The 26,221-nt window shown below is 32.4% G+C and overlaps 3 protein-coding genes across 3 annotated transcripts in view; 1 reads left to right on the top strand and 2 right to left on the bottom strand.

Moving 5' to 3' along the window:
- LOC111502310 (solute carrier family 35 member E2A) overlaps window positions 1-4,535 on the bottom strand; it is a 39,309-nt gene extending 34,774 nt beyond the window's left edge. The window contains exon 1 of the mRNA XM_074183674.1: window positions 4,177-4,535. Coding sequence (XP_074039775.1) covers window positions 4,177-4,381 — 205 coding nt within the window. The 5' untranslated portion in view covers window positions 4,382-4,535. The remainder of the gene's footprint in view (window positions 1-4,176) is intronic.
- Window positions 4,536-9,009: 4,474 nt separating this feature from the next.
- Window positions 9,010-9,638, top strand: LOC111502313 (uncharacterized). The gene is made up of 2 exons (XM_023156374.2): window positions 9,010-9,169; window positions 9,221-9,638. Exons 1-2 carry the CDS (start codon window positions 9,101-9,103, stop codon window positions 9,626-9,628), a joined length of 477 nt encoding a protein of 158 aa, XP_023012142.2. The 5' UTR covers window positions 9,010-9,100; the 3' UTR covers window positions 9,629-9,638.
- A 3,242-nt stretch (window positions 9,639-12,880) lies between these two features.
- The window catches only part of HDAC4 (Histone deacetylase 4), a 153,952-nt gene continuing 140,611 nt past the window's right edge, over window positions 12,881-26,221 (bottom strand). The window contains exon 10 of the mRNA XM_023156375.2: window positions 12,881-19,882. Within this exon, the coding sequence (XP_023012143.1) occupies window positions 19,468-19,882 (415 nt within the window). The 3' untranslated portion in view covers window positions 12,881-19,467. The remainder of the gene's footprint in view (window positions 19,883-26,221) is intronic.

Genomic DNA, 26,221 nt, shown 5'->3' with positions numbered 1-26,221 from the left:
TTTGACATAAAAAATATTTTTACTCATTTTTCCAAAATATGGGCTATATATAAACAAATTGATATATTTCCTGACTGAGTCATGAAAATGTAATTTTAGTACTCTAAACCGCCTGGTATAAAGCATCATCCCCACAAAAGGTGTTCCTGTAAAGGAAATAGAGAGATGCTCATTCAGCAAGTGAAATGTGAATCAAGGTAGTCCCATCATAAAAATTTTCGTAATAGTGGTTCCAAACGCTTCTAAATATCGAATAGAATTCCACCAAAAGTTTTCTTTACAAATTATTACCTCATCACTATCTCGAATATATTTTCCCAATTTTGAAAACATTTTTTATTCTAGGGTTCTAGTTCAACTCTTGAATCGCAGTATTGTTGATGATGCAATGAATGGTTACTTCCATTGAATATTGCTCAATGTGTCGTCTTACATATAAAAAAACAACTGTTTTTCCTTACACATTACGATATACTCAATCACAAACTAGAAACTGGTATTTACCTGATCTAAGACCAATGTGTTTTATCACTTCAGACCTCACCTGGTCCAATCATATTCTATCAACAAGCGAACGTGTCAGAATTGATTTCACGAAACATTTTTACAAATACACTTCATGACATCGATGAAACTACCATACTTACGTTCACCCTATGTTATTCAAATCTGTTGAAAAACCAACTCTCATATACTGAAAGCTACACTCGGAGGAGATCTCATCTTCTCCTTCCGCACTCTCATATAAAATTGTACTAGTCTAGGCCAAATTTTCATTCAGAATTTTGATAAAAGATCATAAAACTATTGATTCAAACTGAAGAAATGAACTTTGAGACCAAACAATGAAAGCAGTTTCAAGGCATTCAAATTTTCAATATAATGAAAAGTTGTTAGTGCTACATCTGTGAATGCTATTGAAAATGAAATCGATGATATCTTGTTCTGATCCTTATGTTCATAATAATTTTTTACTCTGCTATACTATCATGTTTATATTTTTATTAGCGTCCATATGATCCTTATGTTCATGATAATTTTGTACTCTGCTATGATATCATGTTTATATTTTTATAAGCGTCCATATTGATCTTATTTTATTTATTAGACTTTCATAGGACACTGTCCTCAGCTTTTAACTATGTTTATTATGTTTAATTATATTTATTATTATATTTCAAATAGAGTGAGTCAATTCACTATGTAAAAGTTCATTTGGATGGAAATAGGGTCTCTGGAGCCATTTGAAAGCTATATATAGAGCAATTAAAATTGGCACTATGGGTAAATATATGAGTAGTATATTTCAGTTAACATAATTCTTCTGAGTTTCATAATAAAATATCCAGGAAATTAAATACACTCTCACATACAACGCTCTCAATTTCAGTTCCACCACCTCACTCAATGAACAAAGAGAGAAAGAGAGAGAGAGAGAAAGAGAGAGAGTGAGTAGCTACTTTTTGACTTGAGTCATTTTTTACTTTTGAAAACCGTTTTCTTATCTATACTTCCATAGTTAACATTTTAACGGAAAAAATTATAGTTTCACCGTTAACATCTGTCGTTTCCATACGAACAACAAACCTCGAAATTCGTGCTATCTGAAGATAAACACGGTCTCACCTTTTAACGCATGATTCTTAGCGATCCCAAAAATGATGCCATGATTATGTACTCAAGAAAAATGAAATATCTTTCATATATTAAAAATTGGATTTTTCTTAACAAAAACAAAAGAAAACTTGTTCAAAGTTGAAAAGGGAGTACATTTCTGAAAGCACATTGGCCTGAAAATATCTGAAAACAATCCCAATATCGAAAAAATCGACTCATTTTTCAATTATTTAAGTTGTAATAAACAACACCCCCTATAGTTATACCCGGGAATGAGTGAGTGATTTAGGCCAACATGTTTTTTTCAAAAATTGTAGTATTCTTTTAGTTATCCAGCTAAATATAACGAAACGAAATGTGGAGACTGAGAATTCGGAGTTTCGTCTATCTAATGCTTGAATCGTGATACAAAACCTAACGATCATTACCCATTGATGCCAAATGTATGGGCTTTGTATAATGCGTGATATCTAATGGGACTCGTATGAACCGTATTAAATCCGCACAATATATATAATTTTATACATATCTGCTAGCGCGCCCCCTACCTGAAATAGCGAGAACTAAAGGTGTATATCTTGAGACGTTTTCCATCGTTTACCAAGCCCGGGCTATATTTTTATCCATTTCTGAAGACGGAGGCAGATTATGGCCTCAGAAAGGTTAAGATAAGTATTGTATTATTTTTCAGTTATTTTTTTGATAGGCAAAATTATCAAATACAACAAGTTACTGATAAATTAAACATTTTTCTTTGTGAAAAATACTTCAAATTTATGCAGTAACTTATCGGGGTAAACTAAAACGTTTGCTCTTTCATCACCTGTATAAAGTTCTTCATTATAATTTTCATATTTTTTCAGATTGTGGAATGTGAAAATATCCAAAAGAGGTCAATAAAAAAGTTATCAGAATTTTTGAAAACTTCCCTCAAGAATAAACGACCCCTTTGTTTCCAAATGAATCTTTTCTAGCTATATTGTTCCTTGGTCTATTCTAAGGGTCAATACTGAATATTCACTTGAGTGAACATTTTCAAGTATATAATCCGAATTTTTTAAAATTTGGTTTGAGCTTTAACCATCCTTCAGAAGGTTACTTAATGATTCATATTATTCCTCAATTCACTTAATTTTTTCTAGGTTTCTAGAATACTCGATTGAATATGAAAGTTAATAGATTTCAGCACTTCAAGTTTTGATTCGAAGTCCGAATTAGTAAGAAATAAAAAATATTAATATGTGGTGATATATAAATCAAAGGATTTAAAATGTATTTCAAAAAAAATTGTTCAAGTGTAAACTACCACTTAGATGTCTTTCGAAAGAGTCATTTTTTGACGTGTTGCTCTTCAGTTTATTTCACAGGTTTCTGCACAAAATCTAATTGGGAGAAGATTCATAAGAAGTTTTCATAATTTGAACGAAAATAAACCAGTAGGCATGATTCTATTTCATACATTCTCTTGGAATTTTGATAACAACCGTATTGTTAGTTTTAAAGTTTGCAATGACTGATAAACGAAAAATGTGTTCCTTAAAGGTCCCAGAAAAACGAATAATCATCAAGTATGTAAACGAGAAAAGGTTCATAACTTCTCTTGGCATTTCGATAACGAATTCAAAAATATATTAATTGTGATGATTAATTCCCAGAGTCACTCATGTTTCCACCAGAGATAAAAATGACCACTGAACAACTGCTAACTTTACATTCAATTTGTTTGAAAATAATTTCATGGGAACTTTGTAGTTTGAATAATAAAGAATAGTCCTCCTTCATTGAGATGGAAATGCCAGTGAGCCTATAAAATTATTCTGCTGAATGGAAATAGCCATAATTCGTTATCAAGTTATCAAATCAAAATAACGAAAAAGAAATGAAAAATTTTGAATTTGTTCAGACATTAGAAAAAGGAAATTTTGTAATATTAATATACTTCTCTCACATTCTCAAGCAAGAAAATTATCCATTTTTATTTCTACCCAAAAAAAACAAATCATTCTTACAAACTTAAAACCTAGGAAAAATAATGTTTTGTTATGCATATTATATATTAAAAGCTAGAATACAACAAGCATTAAAGGCTATGTCAACTTTCAATAAATAAATTAGAAGAAATCACAGAAACTGAAGTGGAAATTTGTTATTTCTTTCAAAGTACATATTCCAATTTTTCCTATTTCAATTCATCAATGTTTCAAGTTATCAGAGACACCTTTGAAAGAGAAAAAAAAATCCCAATTCAATTCTTTCAATATTTTGTGAGTTTCATTTTTCCATGATAAATATAAACGATTCAATTTTATCAGCAAACCCTTTACCTATAGATATCAGTTCTGTTATCTGAGAATATATTACATATTTAAAATTTTATAAATTACCTATTCTTATTTCATATAAGTAATATTATTTTCAATGTCATTCATTTCACTCCTCTTTTGTAAAGAGAGTCCTAAACATTCTTCTGAACAACGTTTCAAACCGAGATATGTGAAAAATGCTAATTATATAGATTAAGAGTGAATTATCAAAAAAATAGTTAGTTAAAACACTCACCTAATACTGCAGGATTTCCATTCTGATAGGCTAAAATATATTTGTTCAAAAACAATGTACAACCACTAAAGAAATACCACAATAATAAAAATATGATAGCCCTAATACTGTTTAATCCTTTCTTGGATTTTTCTTGAAATATATCTTTTTTAATGCCATTGCCTTCCACTTCTTTGGGTAAAATTAGAGACGACTGTTTATCCATTTTAACATTACTTCAGTACATTCAAACTAACTATACTCAGAACTATTTACAATCAGAAATATTTACAATTAACCTCTATTATATTTCAAAACAGAGACTCAAGTTCTGTGAAATCAAATTTTCTACTTTCCAATATCATAACCTATACACTGATACTGTCATAAGTCATAACAGTACTAACATGATGACACTTCAAGCTTCAAGTTTAAATGTTTGTGTTTCATGTCACTTCGCAGTAAAGCCACAGTAGAATAATATATCCAGGAGCTCCTCTTACCACGTGATCCACCCTAGTTGCCGGGGACCTTCAACTGATTATCAACAGATTATCATCCAACGCGTTCAGTGCTCTAGTATCGAAGGATTCGACGGTCCCACGGGCATCAGATTAGTTATAATAAACGGTCGGAAATTGCTGTTGTTATTATTATTTTCAGTTTTGTAGTTGGCTATTGTTGTTTGTTTTATTATTATGTATATAGAAAATGGAAGATGTAAAAAAGACATTATTATATAAGCGCACGCCTATGGTTAAAGATCGAAATTGGTTCCGCGCCTCGTTTCGAGGGGATCGAGAATTTTGTGAATTTATGACTGAAAGTAGTGATAGTTGACTTACTGGTTTATTTTTACTGTGGTGAAACTTTCTGACTGATTTATAATTCATTCGCAAAACTTCAACTCTCACTTTTCACTAAAAGAAAGTTGTCACGATCATTGTACATCATTGACAAATGTCATTCATTGTTCAGCCTAGTACCACATTGGCGGGTGTAAGCAACGTCAACTGGTGTTGGATTATAAATACTTTGTTTAGTAGCTATGGTTTCAACATTCCTAGTTGATGTCATTTTGGGCTTGTGAAATGTGATCCCTAATATACAAGTATAGCTGAGGCACCAGTCAATCTAATAATAACACTGATGATATTCAAACAAGACTAAACCTCTAACGGAAGCAAGAAACTCTTTGGAAGGTTCGAAATAGATGAACATTTCAACCTAGCAGACCACTGTTATAATATTCATGCAGTCATTGTTCACTGTGGTTCTGGCGTTGAACGTGGTCATTATTACGCCTTGGTCAAAGAAGAAACGGACTGGTTTAAGTTTGACGATAGTCGTGTCACGAAGTGTTCTGGCGATGCATTGAATTTATTGGAGCCTTTGGAGACACCCTACATTTTGTTTTATGAGAGAGAGGACATTGTTGGATGAAGATCTTCAGATGATGTGGTGCTGCAGGTTTTTCCGGGTTTTCCTGCAGCTGAAAAAGCAAATGCGCCACTGGAATCAATGAAGTCGCCCCGAAGCGCCAATTAATTTTTATTGTTGTATTTATTTTATTTTTAATGTCATTCGAAATAAATTGAACTCAAGGATTGGGCGATTAATATGAGAAAAAAGGATAGCACAGAGCTTAAGGAGGCTACTGTTAAAACCGTATGGAATATAACAAGCAAATTATTACAAGAAAAGTATTACAAGGAGTATAATATCATGCTAGACCCTTTTAAAAGTGTTGCATTCAAACAAGCGCGGAATGCACGCGACGCAGCACGAAGAAATTTACAAACAGATCCCACTAAACGCAAAACAAGCTCAGTACCATTAACTTCAAATGAAATGAGTAAAATTATAAACTTTTGGGATGAAAATAGGACTCCTACGCAAATTTTATCACATAGCAGCGGTGGAATTGGCTTGGAGAGGTGGTGAAGGTGCTGCTTGCTTAGTTGATTATTTTCATATCGAAAAGAACAACAATGGATCTCCAACTAATAGGATAGAATATAATCCAATTTTCAGTAAAACCTGCCAAGGGGGTTCAAAGAACTGCGCCTCTAGCAAATGGTTAGTTCAAAATAGTGATAACAATGCTTGTCCTGTCAGATTATTCATTAAATTATTATCAAAACGAGGCACAAATATCAAGACAAATAGACTATTTTTAAGGCCAAATCGTCACTGGAAGACAGGAAGCGATAACTGGTATGACAATATGCCTCTGGGTAGAAATATAATCAACGAATGGACGAAATCTTCTGCTGAAGCAATTGGCTTGGATACGAAACAGAGGAAAATAACCAATCACTCTAATAGAGCAACTGCAGTCAGTCAACTAGCTAAGAGTGAAGTTCAAGAACAGCAATTGTTGAAAATTACTGGGCACAATAATGGAAATTCCATAAAACCTTATTTGAATATTGATCAGGAACATCATAACCAAATAATCAATAGTATGCGTGGAAACACCTATGCAGTAACCGAGGCAAATACAGCAAGATCAACGGAATATCATTATACGAATTGTTCTTTTAATAACTGTGTGTTCAATAAATAATTTTGTTCGAATTGCAAAAAATTTTCTCACCGAATATCCCTCGAACATTGATAAATAACTCATAATTTTATCACAACTTCCTCAAGCACGTTATTTTAGGTATATTATTTCGTTATTTGACATATCCCAACCAAAAAAAGGTTAAAAAATGACAACCGTCATTTCTTATTGAATATTGTCTGTATACAACGCGAGAGCCTTGTGCAAAGAAAATAAAACCAAAACGGAGATCAAATTCTTTGGGTGACGTAAGTTAGTTGTTAAGTGAGCAATAACAGATTCAACACCGGTTGCACAAGAATAACTATTTAATATACAAACTGAATACTGAGCAGAAAGCTCTTTAATCTGTTGATCACAAAATGAATATGACTTATGGCACACATATGAAAAACATATTTTTCATTTTTGAATACAGTTTTTTTCATTTACATTAATGATTTTTCGTAATTATAGAAGTCGTCAACATGAATTATTGAAAAAAAAAACATAATGTCGGTCCACAAAGACCTCTAGATACCAATTTTGAATGAAATCACATAATAATATCAAACCTCAATAGTAATTATAAGTATTTATGATTTCTAATCGAAAATTCTTTATATCGGACCTCACAAACCGTACCGCTTATCATCAAATCTGAGAATAAATCACAAATTTCTACATCTGATCATATGAAACAAAGGTCATTACTTTTAAAATTAACATTTATCATTGTTATGAATTAGTTCATTTGAAATCATTTTATTTTAACCCAGTAAACCACGCGCTTTATTATAAAGCCATATATGAATAAAAATCTAGTAGGTGGTAGAAAAACTGGCCTCATTTCTATAATCATTAATAAAAGTCAGATTTCCTGTAGGAACTATTCAAACAGAATACATTTTCACCTGAAATTATTTATTTTATAAATATATAATATCCCTCCGATTATCAACTAAACCAACCGCTACTGTTTTATGGTCCAAATTACTTCAAATGTAAACAAACTCTCCATAACCCCTCGTTATCCGCCACCCCCCTCGCCCATAAATTGTACAGAAAAGGTATAGGCATGGCAACTCTATGTCTTATTATTACTCAGAGACGGTGCTATATCGTTGAATTAGTCTGGAGAATACATATAATTTAATTGAAATTCTTGATTTGGGTTCATTTCCGGGTAAACCGAAATAGATTATTAACTGTTTTTTCATTAGAAATATTGGCTCCAATGAACTATACCCTCGTTCCGAATTTAAAATTTCTTACCCCGAATAAACTGAATGGCACCAGATACAAAGATTTTGATATCACTCAGTATATAGTAATGAATGCTTAATAGAAAAAACTTCATATTCCAAAAAGATGTCAGAATAAATATTTCTGATGAACTAGTATCAAATTTTATTTATCTTCAACTAATCATAAATAAAAAAAGTTTATAAGAAAAGTAACATAAATTTAAAAATAAAATGAAGCGAAGTAAGTGGAATATATATTTTCAAAGCAGAGCGTTTATGAAAAAGTAAATAAGCTGATGTAAGGAATAAGCAATAAGCTGAAAGTTTTCCATCTTTTACTTATTTTATTTCATTTAATAATTTTCTCTGGGCATGCGTCAATCCATCATGAATATAACCAAACTTTAACTTGTGTATGGCACAATTCCAAATTAGTAGGCACTAAATTCTCAGAAATATCATTGCATTAAAACGAAAACATTGTTGTCCTTCCTTATCTTATCTGTTCAGTATAATTTCCGAACGCCTCTACGCTAATGCAAGAGACAGATTAAGGCAAAAACGTCAGTCATTTCATTCTGTTATTTTTTCATAAACTCACCTTGATTCTATATTTTCAAGAAAACAAGACACTAAGAGCACAGAATATTATATTACTAACAGATGACTATATCGACTATTTAATAGTCGTATTCAATTCCTGATGACTCAAAGTTGGTGCGAATATGAAGGGAGGTTTTCTGTCTATCAGTTATGACTTCTTGTGCTTCACTTTATTGTGACAGTATTTATATCTATTCCAATTTCTCACGTCTATAGTGATGGCACCAGAAGTGGTACTTTTACAAATTCAGAATATAATGTTTACCGTTTAATGTTACCATGGTTTGAACAACCAGCGCTCTTATGGATATTTTTCTTTCTCTGAGAAAAGAAAAGATGATTTGTCGAGTCCATCGACTGTTCCAACAGATTCTTCCATTGGTGGATTTGAAATTTTAGCATGTTTTTATAAGTAAAAGCAATTGTCAACAATGTCACCTCATTTCTACGACTCTGTGGGAATCTTAACCACAGAATAATTGTTTACTATTCTGTGTCACTTTAAGTGAAATTGAGTGTTTTCATTTGAAATAAGCCTTAAGCTAAAATGTTTTTGTTGATTTTGTCAACTGTATTGAGTTTCATTACCGTTCATACATCCATAATAGGAAAATTGGTACGTATTTTTAATTCATTCTGATTTTTGTTAATCATTTTTTTACTTTAGATCTTTAAATGGAGAAACAGGCCTTCTTCTGAAGAAATGCAACTTATTTCTCAAAAGAAAGAACTGCTAGTTGAACAAAGTCAGTATAACATCACCGAAAATTTTGCGAAATATTCCAAGGTTCAACGAAAAATAAACAAAATCGAGGAAACCCTAGCAGAATGCCAAAGTAAAAACAATAGTCTAACAATGCAAATTGGACTCACTTACGGACTTAAGATTCTATTTGGATTTACTCTTGTACTTTTCTCATTATACTTTCGACACACTCCAGTTTTCACAATTGACAAAAAAATTGATATGACTCCATTTAGCTTCATTATTTCGTATCCAAACGGACACAATATTGTTTCATTCCATTTCTGGTCATTGTGTTGTACATCAGTTGCTAAATTAATAAAATTATAATGTCATTAGACCAATGCTTTGCTAAACCTACTGTAGATCAGTAAATAAACATTCACACTGTGAAATAAATTGATATAACAGTATGTCCATATAAGTGCCAGCAACTGTTTTGAATTGACATCTGCTTAAATAGGCACAATAATTACAATTCCCAAACCAAACAAGGATCACTCCCTTACAGATAGTTATCGTCCGATTACTCTCCTGCCTGTAATTGGTAAACACCTTTACGTGACCATTTACTACAACTGCTTAATGATAAAATTCCAAGCTACCAGTTTGGATTTAGACAAGGAAGATCTACTATAAATCCTCTCACGATCAACATTGAAACAACCAAGCTGAACAACAACATAACGTCAGCGATCTTTCTGGATGTGAACAAAGCATTCAATAGCATCTGGCATCAGGGTTTTTTATTCCAACTGTATCAACTAGGTTGCCCTAACTATCTAGTGCATACAATTAAGAATCTGCTAATTGACAGGAAACAGAGTTAAAATACTGAGTAGTAGTTATCAGACGAATTTATCCCAGACCAGGGAGTTCCACAGGGTTCACCGCTCTCGCCATTGTTATATAACTTATACAGCTCTGATATTTATCATCACCAACAAGGAAATATCAACCACTTCAGGCATGAAGCATATATTCTCCAGTATGCAAATGACACTGCCCTAATTATGCATGATCAAACGCTAGACAAAGTTATAAACAATTTGGAACATCTTGCAACAATAACAAAATGGAGGCTCTAGCCAAACCCATCTAAGTCCCAGTTCATCATATTCAATTATCGGAATTCCACAACTTCTCCAACAATCAACGTTTATTGATTAAAATATTGTTTTTTATCATATATTATAATTGTAAGTTATTCCCTGATGATGATGATAATGAATCTTATTGAAATACCTTTGTTATGAAAAAACACTTCCGTTTTGCTGCTTTTTCCGGCATTGTGGAAAAATAATTCATGGCTTTTGCATCACAATAATGTATTTGCTAAAAACAACACCATATTTACAAGATTTGACCCCCTTCGACGTTTCTCAAGATTGAAAATACCCATGAAAGGACAGTGTTTTGGGACGATTGAGGAGATAAAAACCGAATTGCTGGGACGGCTTAAGAACATACCAAAAAGTGCATATCAGAACTGATTCAAAAATTGGAAAGAACTACTGGCACAAATGTGTCATATCTGAAGCAAACTACTTTTAAAGGGACAAAATAGAAATTGATGATAACAATGGAGAATGTTCCTCCTGACGAAAATCAAGTAGTTTTCATAAAAGAGCTCTAAAACAATGCATTTTAAATTTATCGTTTCAACCTTATTTTTTAAGAAATTATTTAAATACTTAAAAAAGAGGAATGAAATAATGCATTCAACATTTAAAGGGATTCGTTTCAATTTCACCATTTGGCAACATCGGTTATAGCTAATAAAGGACAATGAATCTGTTACCTGTATGAGACAAAGATGACATATTTCAGAGGCGTGCTGTTCTGTTTACTTATGTTCCGAGACATTCTGTGACATGATATTTTGTGCACCTAACCTATCTTCCTCTATATAAATAAATAACAAAACAACTGTTGTTTATGTGGCTTGTGGAAGTGGTATTGAACTATAGTTTATATTTTGCCTTAATTGTTGATTTATAAAGATAATTTTCCTTTTTGAAAGTAAAATATCTAGGTACGTATAAATTATTTCAACTTGATATAGGCGCTGTTGCCAATATGTGAATTAGAAACAAATCCCTTTAAAAATTAAAACCCAACATTTGAAACATCAATTTGAATACTTTTCGAAGTGAATTTGAAAAAATCATAATCAAACTCAACTTTATTTTGATCAAACTTGCATTTGCTGTAATAACCCAAATTGAGGAACATTCCCGAACTGCTCATAAGAGTTAATGCGAAATCTGTCGCCCCTCTACCAACGACATCACCCACAAGTCGACATTTGTGCGAGCTAAAGATTAACGAGGCCTTATTTCTTAACGTGCGATTCCTACATTGCAAATATATTTGTCAAAAATATTTTTATAACTAATTTCAATCATTGCCAAATATAAATAGAAAGTAATATTTATCTCCATTCAACAAATTTTGTCAACTCATTACCTTAACATAACAATTTCTATCAGTTATCTACATACAATTTCACAATTAAATTCATGTTCCGACAGGTTCAAACTTCAATTTTTTGTAAGACAATAATCACTGTTTTATGTTCAGTAATGTTAACACTCCTGTTAGTTTTAAAATTTGCAGTGGCTGATGAACGAAAAAGGTGTAAACGAGAATTATATAATGAAAAAAATAGATATTGCTAAAAAGTTCGAAATTCCCTTTAGTACATTGGCCACAATTTGAAAGTTTCAAGATAAATTTTTAGAAGAAAGTGGATTGAGTGCAAACAGTAAAGGAATAAATCTATGTGAATACAAGGACCTAGAGAAATGTGTTTTAAGTGTCGGCGCAAAAATGTGGCAATTGGAGGCCCTATTCTTCGGAAAAAGGCTATCAGTTTGCAGAACTATTGGGACATGCAGAGTTTCATACTAACGACAGGTGGCTTTATTTTTTTTTTAAAGAAAACGAGACTTTCCCGAAAAATATATAATGTAAGTGCTAGTATAGATGATAAAGTATGTGAAGAGTAGAAAGACAAAGTTGCAGAGCAGACCGCGGGATATTAACCTGAAGACATTTTTAACGTTGATTTGAAAAAAAATATTTTTCCGTTAACCAGCTGTCAACCCCCTACGAACGAAAACTCAAAAGTTGAAACTTGTGCGAACTGAAGAATAACGAGGTGGTCTTACCTTTTAATGTGTGATTCCTAACACGGGTTGGACGATAGGAAGTGAAAATCGATCGTTCGGCCTTGCGGTTCGAACCACCGGTTTGCACAGCGGTCGATTGATTGAATGGAACTGACCACCCTCATCAACCCACCAGGCTACCGTCCTACCGATGTTTCACGCCCATTCTTTACCATCATGGATGGTGATGCTTCATCAATAACTGAAAACAAAAGTTAGGGTGGTGCAGGGAATTGAAAATAACCATTAGTCTCAAAAAAAGTGAACATTTTGTTTTTATCCTTCAGTTTGATAGTAGCAAGTCATATCACTTGACTTAAGATTTGTGATCAGGAAATATTTCCCTAATAGTAACTAGAAACTGAAATGTAATTTGTTATTAGATTTCAAAAAAAAAAGATACTACTAATAAAGTAAATAAATGATTTTATTAAAAACTTTCAATATATTAACAAAAATAAAACACACGATAAATTTGATCTTATTCAATAAGAGACAGTCACTCCAAGTGGCTGCAGGAATGTTTCGTTTTTCAACATTTTCCAGAGAAAAATTAGGGGAATGGAGAGCTAGCGACATTCTAGTTGCAAAAGAAGTAACAAAAACAAAGATGCCGTTTTCCCTCCCCACATTTTTCTAAACAATTACAATTACATTGACTGATGGATTGACTAAGTCATTCCCAGACATTTAAATTTTTTATAAATAAAAAATAGGTGATATCACACCCATAAAATATTTTGATGCTCAGCTGAGTCACCCCAAATTAAAAAAAAAGTCATATCAACAATCAATCACATTTTATGCTACAACTTTTCCAATTATTCATACACTGAGACATTCAAGTCCTATATAAAATATGAAGTTACAAAAAAAAGCTGATTAACATACTCAAATGTTTTTTCCAATTCAATTTAATCAGAATTTTGGATTAACTGTATCACTAAGTATTTAATTTATTTTTATGAAGAACTGACAATTCCAAAAGAAGTTCCACTTTCTTAAAAATTACTCAAATGTGATTTATAAGGAAACAATTTTCATTTCGAATATAGAATTGTATTATTTACTTCAAAAAAATTCAACGATGACCCATTCTGAGCATTTTTATCAAATATGTAATTCAAAAAGGTACACATATTCTTACAATTTCAACAATTATCCAAACTTATTCTCAAAAAATTTCCTAAATAGCCATTTCATCACAACAACTGACATCAACACGCCCCATTAAATTTATTTTTAAAATACATTGCACTATAAAAATTTCTTAAAAGAAACATCGATGTGCTTCACATCACCAATTTAAATTATGTCGGCATCACTGTTCACATGTCATTGGTTTTTAGATTAGTGTACCACAGATTTTTAATTTGACTTTTTGAAAAAGGATTCAACCAGTCTAAAAATACTTCAAAACAAAATCGCACTCTGTACCTAGCTACTGTTTATAAAAATTCTCAACATACAATAATTTTAAGTGAAATGTAAGCGAAATATTTTTCAAGTTATTTATAGTTTTTAATAAACGTGTCACTTTGCCATCATGGTAATCATAAATTTATTGATGACTTATCTCCCATTTCTTTATGACAACAAGCTGAACAGATTGAGGCAGTTTGATAGTTCGTGATGGAACCTCTGGCGTGAAATGAAGCTATTGAAAGACCAAAAAAAGTTCGAAATGAAACCTTTGTCGCTATTCATAGAACTCATTCCACACTTTTTGATTTCCAAGCTTACGAATACATCCAGGAACCTGTTGTTATGTATAGTTGTCAACAATTTTACATGTGAGGATTCTAAATAAAAAACAGAGAAATATTAGAGAAAAAATTTAGAGGATACTCACTAACATAGAGGAAATACATAACAAATTAGAGGTATTATAAAACAGGTAGTTTGGCATAGGAACAATAACAGATAGTAGTTAGGTCACCAGCATATAAAAAACTTACATAGTAGTAAAATTTAGTCATAATGATCTCCTGAGGTTGCTATCTTGTTTATCGAAACGCGCGTCGAGAGACCGTATTTTGTTCTGGTGTTGGGAAAGTGTTTTCGATAGAACTTGAGGCAGGATATATCTACAAAGTACAATGTTCTAACAGCTACACAACATACGCAGGTTGAATCAACAGATGAATGTCCATCAAAGCATATGAATGTCGGCCTCAGCCGCCTTGGAAATTAATTGAGCACCTTGTTACAAAACAGACTTCCAAAATAACAAAAACCCTGCCCCCCCATTCCCCCTCCCGGGTTGAGTGCCCTGAAGTAGAAGCTTTCCCCCCCAGCTATTTAGCGAGGAGAACCTACTACCCCACTCCATCCACCCCCGCTCTCCGAGCGGTCCTCAACTTACTGCTTACTTAGCAAGATTGACATCTGACCTCTTTTGGTCGAAAGTCAGCCTTTAGGTGCTATTCTTTCGCGATCGGTAAAAAATGTTTTGTCGTGACTATTCCTAACTGAATTTAAAAACCCTGCCTAATATGTGACCATACCATACCATAGCATATCACCATAGCATACCACTCGTCTTAAAGTACCGGCTTTACTCCCACTTTCATTATGCCATCACACCCTTGTAATAGGAAATATCCTAAAACATCCTCTCCTTCAGCCCTTGCTTAGGAGTAGATAAATCAAGAACTAGTTGTGAAGGGAGTGGGACACATTAGCTTGATGTTAACAAATCCCAATAACGGCGTCACCGCCAATGGAGTAGATAGATTAGGACCTCAGTGTACTCGTACTTTCCTTTCTACAGCTGTTTTCAATTATTGCAAGTGGCTACAACCTGTACTCTCAAATTACACAGAAACGTATCCGCTCTCAATTTCTCAAAAGATTGTGATCTTCAGGTTTTAGTTGGACTGAAGTTTGATAATGAAAAAGTAAAATAACTTCCAAGAATGATATTTTGAACATTGGTTCATCAAAACGTTATAATGAAAATAGTGGTTTGAAATTCAGCATACATTTCCATAAATGGTATGCTGAACATAAAAGGTCCTTCAGACTAGGTAAAAATGATTCGACGTTTTCAAACCATTCCTTGGCATGCAACCACAAGTTCCCGAATCTAAACGATACGGAAATTTTGCACTATGCAAAGAAGGGTTGCAAACTACATTATTTGGAATCCTTGGAAATTCACAAGCGTAAAAATTGCGGGTGCAACCTGTTAATTGATCAAATCGACTTAGTTTACTCACCGGTTTTCAAATTAGCAAATTCACTTTGTTACTAGTAAACAAAATTCAGGTACTCAATCAAGCTATCATTACCTACAGTGGTGTTATATAAGGGCTAATGTAATCAATCGTTGTTAGTTTAATGTATAAGTATGAAAATGTCCTTATAGGACGAAACTGCAATAACGTTAGTTACAAATAAAAGTGATAAAAAACAGAAAGTTTCAATTCTCTTTTCTTCATTATGTTTTCCTACCACATAGTAACGACTACATCCATTAATTCATTATTTGATTGCTTATAATGTTAAGAATACTAAAAATCATTCAGTACTGTGTTTCAACGAAATAAATTCAATTCATGATCATAATACATGGCAAATTCCAAATATAATTTCACAACCACACAAAATCAAATTTGCTCAAAAATGTATTTTTCACGTTAGAGTTAATTTATACAATAAAATACCTAACAATATGAAAAAATTTAAATATACGAAATTCAAGATAGAATATATTTTGAAACAGATTGACAATTTTGTAGTTTTACATATTTTTATTTGTTTTATTCTCAGTATGTTACAGTGTCCCTACTTTATAGTAGGGACACTGTAAAATACATAACATACATGTAATGTTTCTTTGGAATAATAAATGTATTATTATTAATCTCTTTTTATAAATCTACTTTTTCTGATTTTAATTTATTTCCTAGAACATAGCATTTGTCTCCTGTGCCCCTGTATACGGCCCTAAATCCAAAATCTTATCTGAAAATAACCTTCAAAGGGAACACTTCAACCAAGATTTGATCGGTTATTATACAGTAAATGCAACACTATAGATATGGTATATATGGTATCATTGTTTTATATTTAAACAGATATACCTCTCTGTTAAATCCCCAATAGTGGATATTGATAGATTATTTCTATCCACTTGTTCCTTTCAAGAAATAACAGTCTTTGTATTCCTGAAAATGCCAACCAATCATGATTTCAAACATTGGAAAACATCCTCTTAAATGAACAACAGCCAACAATCCCACAAAATGACAATACAATGACAACAATTCTCTAAAATTAAAATGTTCTCTAGACGAAATTTATTCGGCGAATTAGATTATTGATTCAAAGTACTGAATGAAAACAACTTTTTTATGAGGAAAATCAGTTTTCATCGTCAGAACACATTTCGAAATCACACGGTGAACATCCAGTTGAATGGAACTAACCAATGAACCCCACTGATGTGACCTCAAATAATCAGCGTATATTCTCATATCCGGAGAGAAGTGTATTTTGAAAAGATCCTTAGAAATTGATCGTACTTGAAGAAAAATATGGATAGTGACGAAATACCAACAGACTAATATCAGATAAAATCTTGTACTACATTGAACGCTTCAGAAGTCAATCAGCAACATTGTCATATTTCACATTTCAAAACAATTTCAATATCCCGCAAAAAAGTTGAAACATTGTATTATGTTTGATGTCTTTTATAACGTCAGAGACATTTTGTGTTACAATTGAACCGTCCTAATTTCCTATAATAGAGCATCATAAGAATGGTGGTTACATCTTTACAAATTCAATATTGAATCCAGGTTGAAAAGTGTTGTTTTTTAACTGTAGATTAACTCATGTAGGTTTATTTTTCAAGAAACATAAATGTTCATGGTAGAAAAAATTATTTACATATATTACATAAGTATTATCTGAACATTTTTTGTTGAGTCAATATTTCTTGCTGCTTCTCAGGTATTCAACCTTCCACAATCTGAAAAGTCATGAACATAATATGAGAAAAAGACATATAATGGAATCAGAGATAGTGAAGCATATTTTAAAATTTACTGATGATCACGCAATAAATTGGAGGGACACATAAATTGTCGCCACATAATCTCGTATTAAAATGATAAGACTCCAAGATTGTACCTTGTTGCTATTACTAAAAAGAAAGGTTGAAAACGTAAATATGAGCCTAAACTGAACATTCTTTATGTGTATCCATGTAGACTATCTATCGAAGGAAATATACCTATTTTCATCTGGGGTGTTTTTTACAAGTAAATATTTTGGGTTTTGAGAACGGAAAGAAATACTTTCCGAAATACATTTTTTTGCTAACTTTTTTATAAGCAGGCATAATTTGTAAATACATCAAGTAACTAATTAATTGAACTTTTCAGTGGTTTATATTACACAGTAACTTTTCGGGATGAATTTTCTATTACATCTGTAGGTTGTTCACGTTGAGAAGAGAATGACGTCACAAGATGACAAGTTACGGCGATGCCAACATGTGCACTATTTCAAACTTTCAAATTTTTTTGTAATGTTTATGTTTTATTGCTATTATCCTTACTTACTTTTAGTATTTGTTAAGACTATTTCGAGAATGCTTTAGGCATATTGAATATACGCAGGTCTTATCAAAAGAAACAACTTACAACACTTACATTGCTGTTGGACGCATTTCAGTGGGAATTTTAACGTTGTTATGTTGGATATACAAAATTACCAAAAATGATGTAATTCTCTTTTTAACGTGAACAGCCTATAGCAGATTCTCTATTGATTCAGCTTTGTTCATTTTTCATATTGATTAAATACCCAAAAAAACAGTAAGAAATATTACACGAGTGTTAGAATAGTTTAATTGATTACTGAACAATGTCACAATTTGAAGTTCTAATCGGCGTTACTTCTGTTTTTCCATTCTAAAACCAGGTGATTCTTGTCTGTGATATATGCTTAGAAAAATTTTCATGAAAAAATTCTACACTTATCATTATGATGCAGTTCTCAAAGTAAAGAAAAAATTCTGATATATTGTCAATACTGTCAAATATGGAAAATAATCATGAAATAATTCAAATTCATTTAAGTAAATACATGAATTGAAAGATGTTCCAACCTCAACTTCAATATTCGAAATCAAAAACACTCAGTATTCAGAATTTCATCTTTTAATATTCCAAGCTCATAGACATGGAAATTGATAGGATCATAGATTGTTTTATATCATATACTGATATAAAACAATCTCCAAATACACAAACTTTGATAATCTCCAAATCCACAAACTTTGCACAGATTGCATATTGAGCATTTTACCTTAGTACAGTGACTAGATCAAAGTTGCAATGTCAGCGTATAAATCTTCATAAATATTGAGGGAGATCAAGATCATGAACAGACAGCATTGAGAAATTCATTCAGTATCTATTGATCATCAGAAAAGGTTCCAGAAATACAGCATATCTCCTTTTCTTCGATCCCGCTGGGTGGCAGTATAATGTAAGTTTTTCGTGATTTATAGTATTTTTTATTAACATTTTAGTGTAAGTTTATTCCTGAAGTATTTTCCACATTTCGTTGCAATAAATATTTCCTCAAGTTTTTAAATGAGTTTTTTCATTATTTGGATGAATCATGAATGGGTGAAACAACGAATAAAATCCTTCGTGTTAATAAGCCAAGCGAGTACTGAGTTGCGACAGTATGATCAATTGATTGAGACATTTTTTTGGCGCAATTCAATATTTACATTTAATGCAATGCATTTGGTGCATTCAATATTTGTATGGAATGCAAATAGCAATCTTAGTTGAAGAGAATTTGTGAAACAGTAGCTTATCATGAAGTTTCTTTCCAGATCAACAATTTACTCCTAATTCTAAATCGATGGAACACTAACCCATAAAATAACCTTCAAGTTTCTCCTAACGAATCATACTCAATTTTCAATTGAAATTTTGGTACAAAATGAGCTTAATCCTTCAACTTTCACGCGTTCGGTCGTAACACATGCTGAGGGCTGTTCGGATGATAAGCAGGTGGAGACCCAATCATGTTGGTTGCAGCATGCTGCATCGACAGACTGGCCATAGCATTGACAGTGTCTTTGTCGTCCTTTTCATTCCGAACGGCGTCGTTGAATGAACATGAAGCGGTTTTCACAACTTCCTGAAGACACGGCCAACGGACAGTGTGAATTGCAATAACTTTCTGCATGGTGAGGATAGCATTAGGACAAGGTACACGGGATAGTTCAATAGGGGAGATAGGAGATGGCTGATCACCCAGCAGAACCCTTACGCACTCCTCAGCTGAGTCACAAATAGAAGGCAGGTCATAGCCTCCCTCTAAGGCCAAAACAATTCGGCCTCGTGCCAGCTGCATCAGTTGACGTGTCATGTATCTGAAAAAATATTTGTCCTCATTTATGCACAAATTGGAAATTGTGAGCAAAATAAGCAGATTTTTTAAATAAGTAATATGCAGCAAATATTGAATTTGATACTTATTTCATAACAATAAATATCAGGTTACTACAAAATAAATTAACATTTATATTAACATATACAGTGTGACCCATTTAAAATGGAACCACCCCTGTAGAATGTGCATTTTTCAATCAATCTCAATTTTTTTTTATTGAAATATTAAGCATGAAAAACTGTATCTTGACACTAACTTTCACAATTTTAGTTTCATTTCCAAGGCACTCTATGGTTTTTTTTGTTTGTCAAAAACGGCAAAAGTTTATTAGGCAATTTTTGTTTTCAAATTTGACTACACCACTGGATTCGTAGTCGTTATAAATCAAAACTGTCAAATTTTCATTAAAAAATATTTGTTAACAACGAAGTTACAACAACTTCAATTTTGGAAACAAAGTATTTGTTTGTAATTTTTATTCAGATTATAGACATATTTGAAATCTGACAACACTGTCATCACCAAGTAGAACACCAGTGAATTTGTACAGTGAAAATCCGAAGTCAACAGCTCAATGCGTTCTACAGTTATAACTCCTGAAAATATGGTAATGTGAGAGATTTGTGGTGCAAGCGTTTTGTAATAAAAATCTGACTACGCCACTGGATTTGTGGATAATATTCCCTTAAAATCATTCATTTGAGTGTAGGTTACGAGAAGTGTATTCTAGAATAACAGAAAATTAAAAATTCATTTTCAAGTTATGCAGTACTTAGTACATTCTTCCGCATAGCCGCTAAAATCAAATTGATTTAAAGCATGGAAATCATTTATTCAATAATAAAACAGAGAGCAGGACAAAAGTTGTTCCCTGTAAATTCTTCATAACTCAGCTAAAACAATCTTTTAGAGGAGATATCAATAATTTGAGGAAGCTGAACTCATTATGCAAAGGTTTTTCAATAAATCAACAACAACAGACTGTGATTTTGACAGTTAATCATAAATAAAATAATAGTTGTTAGTTACGTGCATTTAATAATGGATTTGCAATTATCATTAGAAGAAAGAATTGAAATTGTGAGAATTTCTGGGGACAATTATCATAGTGAAAGAGAAGCAGCTAGGATATTTAATCACAGACATCCAAATCGACTTCCCATTGACAGAAGCACCGTCAGTGAAATTAACAAAACATTTAAAGAAACCGGTGCAGTCAGCAAACATATTTTAAAAAATAATCACCGAAGAAGAAATTTAAACGAAGGTGCTGTTTTAGATTATTTTAGAAACCACCCAAACAGAAGTTTACGAGTCGCCAGTTTGGATTTAAACTTACCGAGAGAGACTATTCGACGATGTCTTAAACAAAACAAAATGAGAGCATTTAAACCTAAATCTCCTCACTCTTTAAAGGTAGGTGATGAAGTGAAACGTATGGAATTTTGTTTGTGGGCACAAGGCGAGTACCTGAATACAAGAAATTTTTTAAACTGCATAATGTTTAGTGATGAAGCTTCTTTCAGCACCAATGGGGTAGTTTCATCGCAAAATGCTCGGTATTGGGCTACGGAAAATCCGCACTGGATCATAAATTGTAAAAGTCATTATTCCGAAAAAGTTAACGTTTGGTGTGGTATAGTACAAAATAGAAAAATAGGTCCATATTTTTTTGATAGAAACATAAACGGGCAAAATTTTTTGGAATTTCTAAATAACCAATTATCGGACGAAATAGATGAAATGCCTCTTGCGGAACAAGTAAATTTATATTTTCATCTCGACGGCTGTTCCGTCCACAATTCGAGGATTGTTAAAGAGTGGCTAAATAACCAGTTTCCAAATCATTGGATAGGACGAGGTAGTGACTTAATTGAATGGCCACCTAGATCGCCTGATCTAACAATATTAGACTTTTTTCTGTGGGGTATTCTGACACAAAAAGTATACAGAACAAGACCAACGAATCGAGCTGAACTCATGCAAAGGATACGACAAGCTTGTGCCGAAATTACAGTTCAACAAATAAGAAATAGTGTAAACAATATTCGGAAGAGATACGATAAATGTATTGAACTTAATCGATGTTTGGTAGAAGCCACAAAAATTTGAATGTTTAGTTTTAAATCAATGTTTATTTTAGTATCAGTTTTTCCTTAATGGCAATTAATTGTTGAATAAATACTTTGAAACTTGTTTGTATACATTTTGTTTTCATCAGCTATAGAAGAAGGTAGAGTAAGTTCAGAATCTCATAAAATGTGATTTTCCAGGTGCGCTGTTACAAAAGTACTATTATTTATTATTGGGAAACTTCCAAAAAGCTTACAAGTATGACCATTAATACTTCAAGATTCTATCAAGATTTGGTAAAAGCGCAATTGGGAGATCCCATGACATGAGATTCTGAACTTGGTCTACTACTGCGTAACTTGAAAATGAACTTTTAATTTTCTGTTATTCAATTATTCAATTTTTATTTTAATTTTCACTTCTCGTAACCTACACTCAAATGAATGATTTTAAGGGAATATTATCCACAAATCCAGTGGCGTAGTCAGATTTTTATTACAAAACGCTTGCACCACAAATCTCTCACATTACCATATTTTCAGGAGTTATAACTGTAGAACGCATTGAGCTGTTGACTTCGGATTTTCACTGTACAAATTCACTGGTGTTCTACTTGGTGATGACAGTGTTGTCAGATCTCAAATATGTCTATAATCTGAATAAAAATTACAAACAAATACTTTGTTTCCAAAATTGAAGTTGTTGTAACTTCGTTGTTAACAAATATTTTTTAATGAAAATTTGACAGTTTTGATTTATAACGACTACGAATCCAGTGGTGTAGTCAAATTTGAAAACAAAAATTGCCTAATAAACTTTTGCCGTTTTTGACAAACAAAAAAAACCATAGAGTGCCTTGGAAATGAAACTAAAATTGTGAAAGTTAGTGTCAAGATACAGTTTTTCATGCTTAATATTTCAATAAAAAAAAATTGAGATTGATTGAAAAATGCACATTCTACAGGGGTGGTTCCATTTTAAATGGGTCACACTGTATATTTGCTTGAGTATTAAAAAATATTATTTCCTCTCTAAAGCAATAATAATTATTATTTAAAATAAAAAACTCAACTTATATAATCTATACGAAGTCAATCCGAACATCTAAATGAAAGTATAATGTGCCGGGTCTTATAAATTCATCAGTTAATACCATATAAAACCTTCCACGTAAAAATAATGATGATACCTCGTAAATTATTCCACGCCATCGAGGCCATGCAAAGAAACTGCCGACGTTTAGTAACTACTTAGTTTTTATGTCATTCGAATCGACTTCATATAGACCAATGTTTCCCAAAGGGGTCTACGACAGACTCAACGGGGGTCTACCTTGGCGTGACCAAAAAATGGTGGTTCACAATTCGTAAGCGGGTGTTAGCTTCCAAGAAGTTCAGTTACTGTTACATGTAAAAACTTGCTAATTCCATAATCAGTATGTGTCAAGACTTGCAAATTTCATAATCAGTACGTGTCGAGACTTGCAAAGTGAATGAAATACAATTTGTATGTGTGCTTGCAATCTTGCATCAACTTGTTTTGATTTTTCACCAATATAAATATTAATATTGTATTTTTACCACAGCGAATGGGTACTTTTCTAAATCTAATAAGTTGGAATTGCTTGGTTTCTTGTGTTGTAAGTAATAAATAAAATTGGATCGAATTACTTTTTTTATTGAGAAACTTCACTTTCATGACATCTACTCACAGTACAATCAGTTAATTAATAACCCAATCAATTTTCACTTCTTACTCGTATTCAAAAACTGTTAATTCATGGTTGGAACGCAACCGCAACGAAAATTTCCATAGTTAGATCTAATCTTCACATCATTTGTCGAGTTTTGGGAATATGGTAGAAATGTAGCTGCAGGGAAGGGGGTCTACCGGAACCAACAAAATTTTAAAAGTGGTCTATGATGAAAAAAAGTTTGGGAACCTCTGGTAGAGATTATAAACATATCTTTACATATACATAACCAGAGGTTTGGAGATTTTCACCACCAATAAACAAATAGTTTAGCTGAATTTTAAACTGATAGTCCGTTATTGAAAACACAAAATTTTTAGGACTATACATTGATGAAAGTCTCTGTTGGAATACTCATATTGAGATGTTAAAAAAAATCGGACCAATTGTAGGAATATTATTTAGGATTAGAAATTTTATTCAATTGAAATACCTCAAATGTATATATTTCTGTTTGGTATATTCAAATCTACAATATTTAATTTCAATTGGTGAACAGCTAATTTATCAATAATAAATCCTCTCAAGAGACTGCAAAATAAAATAATAAAATGTATATTCAAATTACCATATCTTGAACCTACGTGTAATTTATATATACCACGTGATCTTTTAGATATTCAGTCTATTTTTCAATTGAAAATTTGTTGTTTCATTCATTCTGTTATAAAAAATCACAAACATTCGAATTTGGAATTCAATCAAATAAATACCATCCATGACTATAATACAAGACAATCAAAAAAATTACTAGTTGAATCATATCGCTCAAAATTTGGGGAGAAATCAATATTTCATTTAGGAGTTAAAATATAGGTATAATAATTTTCCAGAGAAACTAAAAATGAATCGAAAAACAAAATTCAAATCGGAATTGAAAAAGTTTCTGCTTTCTTCCTCTGATTGAAATTCTGATTTCCATATTACATTTTTTTTGTTTTTAATTACCATTATGATTCAAAAATGTATATATTTATATATGAATATGTGTGTATATGTAAATATGTATGTATATATGTATATTCGTGTTTGTATATTGTATATGTATATTGAAATAATTAATTTAATCATTATTTTAAATTTTATCCCTGTTATAAACATTCTTGTTTCTTGGGATCAATAAAGATTATTATTATTATTAAAAGAAAATTTTCGTAGAAAAGCACCTTTTTCCAATTTTAAGTTCTCAATGAAGTCCATTTCAGTAAATGTTATTTGCAGTTCCGAGTAGTCAAATATTTTTCAAAAAATATCAAATATAGAGTCATCCAACAGTGACTTCCAAACTTTGACAATTGATAACAGCCATCTTGTTGAAGCTACATCTGTCAAATTAGAGGTCAGTTATTCAGTATGTTTTGCCAAATCACCATGGGTGGATATAGCATCCATAATGAAATTGTTTTATCAAAATGGGTGTCCTGTTCGAGCAACGTCCGCGCGTTTCGCCCATTTTACGATCGCCATAATCGTCCTATCGAGAGGACTATTCGCAATGTGGTGGATCGACCACTACACAACTTTAAAAGAGTTGCGTCGTGACTTAGGCTTGCACCCATACAAAATTCAACTGACCCAAGAACTGAAGGTAAACGACCATGGACAACAAAAAAAATTGACGAATTTGGGATGATACCAATCCACAAGAGCGTCCAATGCATCCCGAAAAGGTAACTGTTTGGTGTGGATTTTGGGCTGGCAGCGTCATCGCCAAGGACGACGTTGGCCAGGCCATCACTGTCAACGGCGAGCACTATAGGTCACTAATTACTGATTTCTTTTGGCCTGACTTGAATGATCTGGATACCAACGACATGTGGTTTCAACAGGAAGGCGCTACGTACCACACAGCTCATATAACATTGGATATTCTGCGATTTGAAGGCATGGTCATTTCACATGAAGGTGATGTGAACTGGCCACCGAGATCGTGCGATTTGACCCCGTTAGACTTTTTCTTGTGGGGTTTTCTCAAGTCGCAGGTGTATGCGAATAGGCCACAAACTGCAGCCGTCCTCAAAGCCAACATAAGCCCGGTGGTGGATTTACCAGCAGGCTAAGTAGGCTTGAGCCTAGGGCAGCAGATTTCTGGGGTGGCAAATTTGGAAAACGATTTTTTTGCTACATCATAGAAATTAAAAATATTTTGGCATGACGATTGTCTGATGTTTTACAGATAGAAGTCTGCAACAAATTTTCCCAATGACTTTCCTACCCTCACGAGAGAAGCTTTTCTTGTCTGAAAAGGCTAAAAAAGTATCTGAGATCGACCTTGAGCCAAGAAAAATTGAACGCCTTTGCTGTTTTTTGCATAGAGTCAGAATTAATGAACAAGATTACTTATGACGATATCATCGATGATTTGGACAACAGAAGTTATTGCAACGAACTTTTATAACTTGACTGAGTTAATTTTTTTAACTGTTCGGAAGCGCAATAGAGAATATTCATTCACGTTTACCAGATGTACCTTACTGTGTGAGTAGAAAACAT

Source organism: Leptinotarsa decemlineata, unplaced genomic scaffold (genome assembly GCF_025532065.1).
Source record: "Leptinotarsa decemlineata unplaced genomic scaffold, Ldec_3_MD MMD2_tig00026340_RagTag_RagTag, whole genome shotgun sequence".
NCBI lineage: Eukaryota > Metazoa > Arthropoda > Insecta > Coleoptera > Chrysomelidae > Leptinotarsa > Leptinotarsa decemlineata.
This window is presented reverse-complemented; position numbering and strand designations above follow the sequence as displayed.

Excerpts from the sequence above, each read along its gene's own strand:
- LOC111502313 (XM_023156374.2), top strand. The coding sequence starts at position 9,101 with ATGTTTTTGTTGATTTTGTCAACTGTATTGAGTTTCATTACCGTTCAT. Across the intron at positions 9,170-9,220 it reads CATCCATAATAGGAAAATTG|ATCTTTAAATGGAGAAACAG; the intron begins GTACGTATTTTT and ends TTTTTACTTTAG.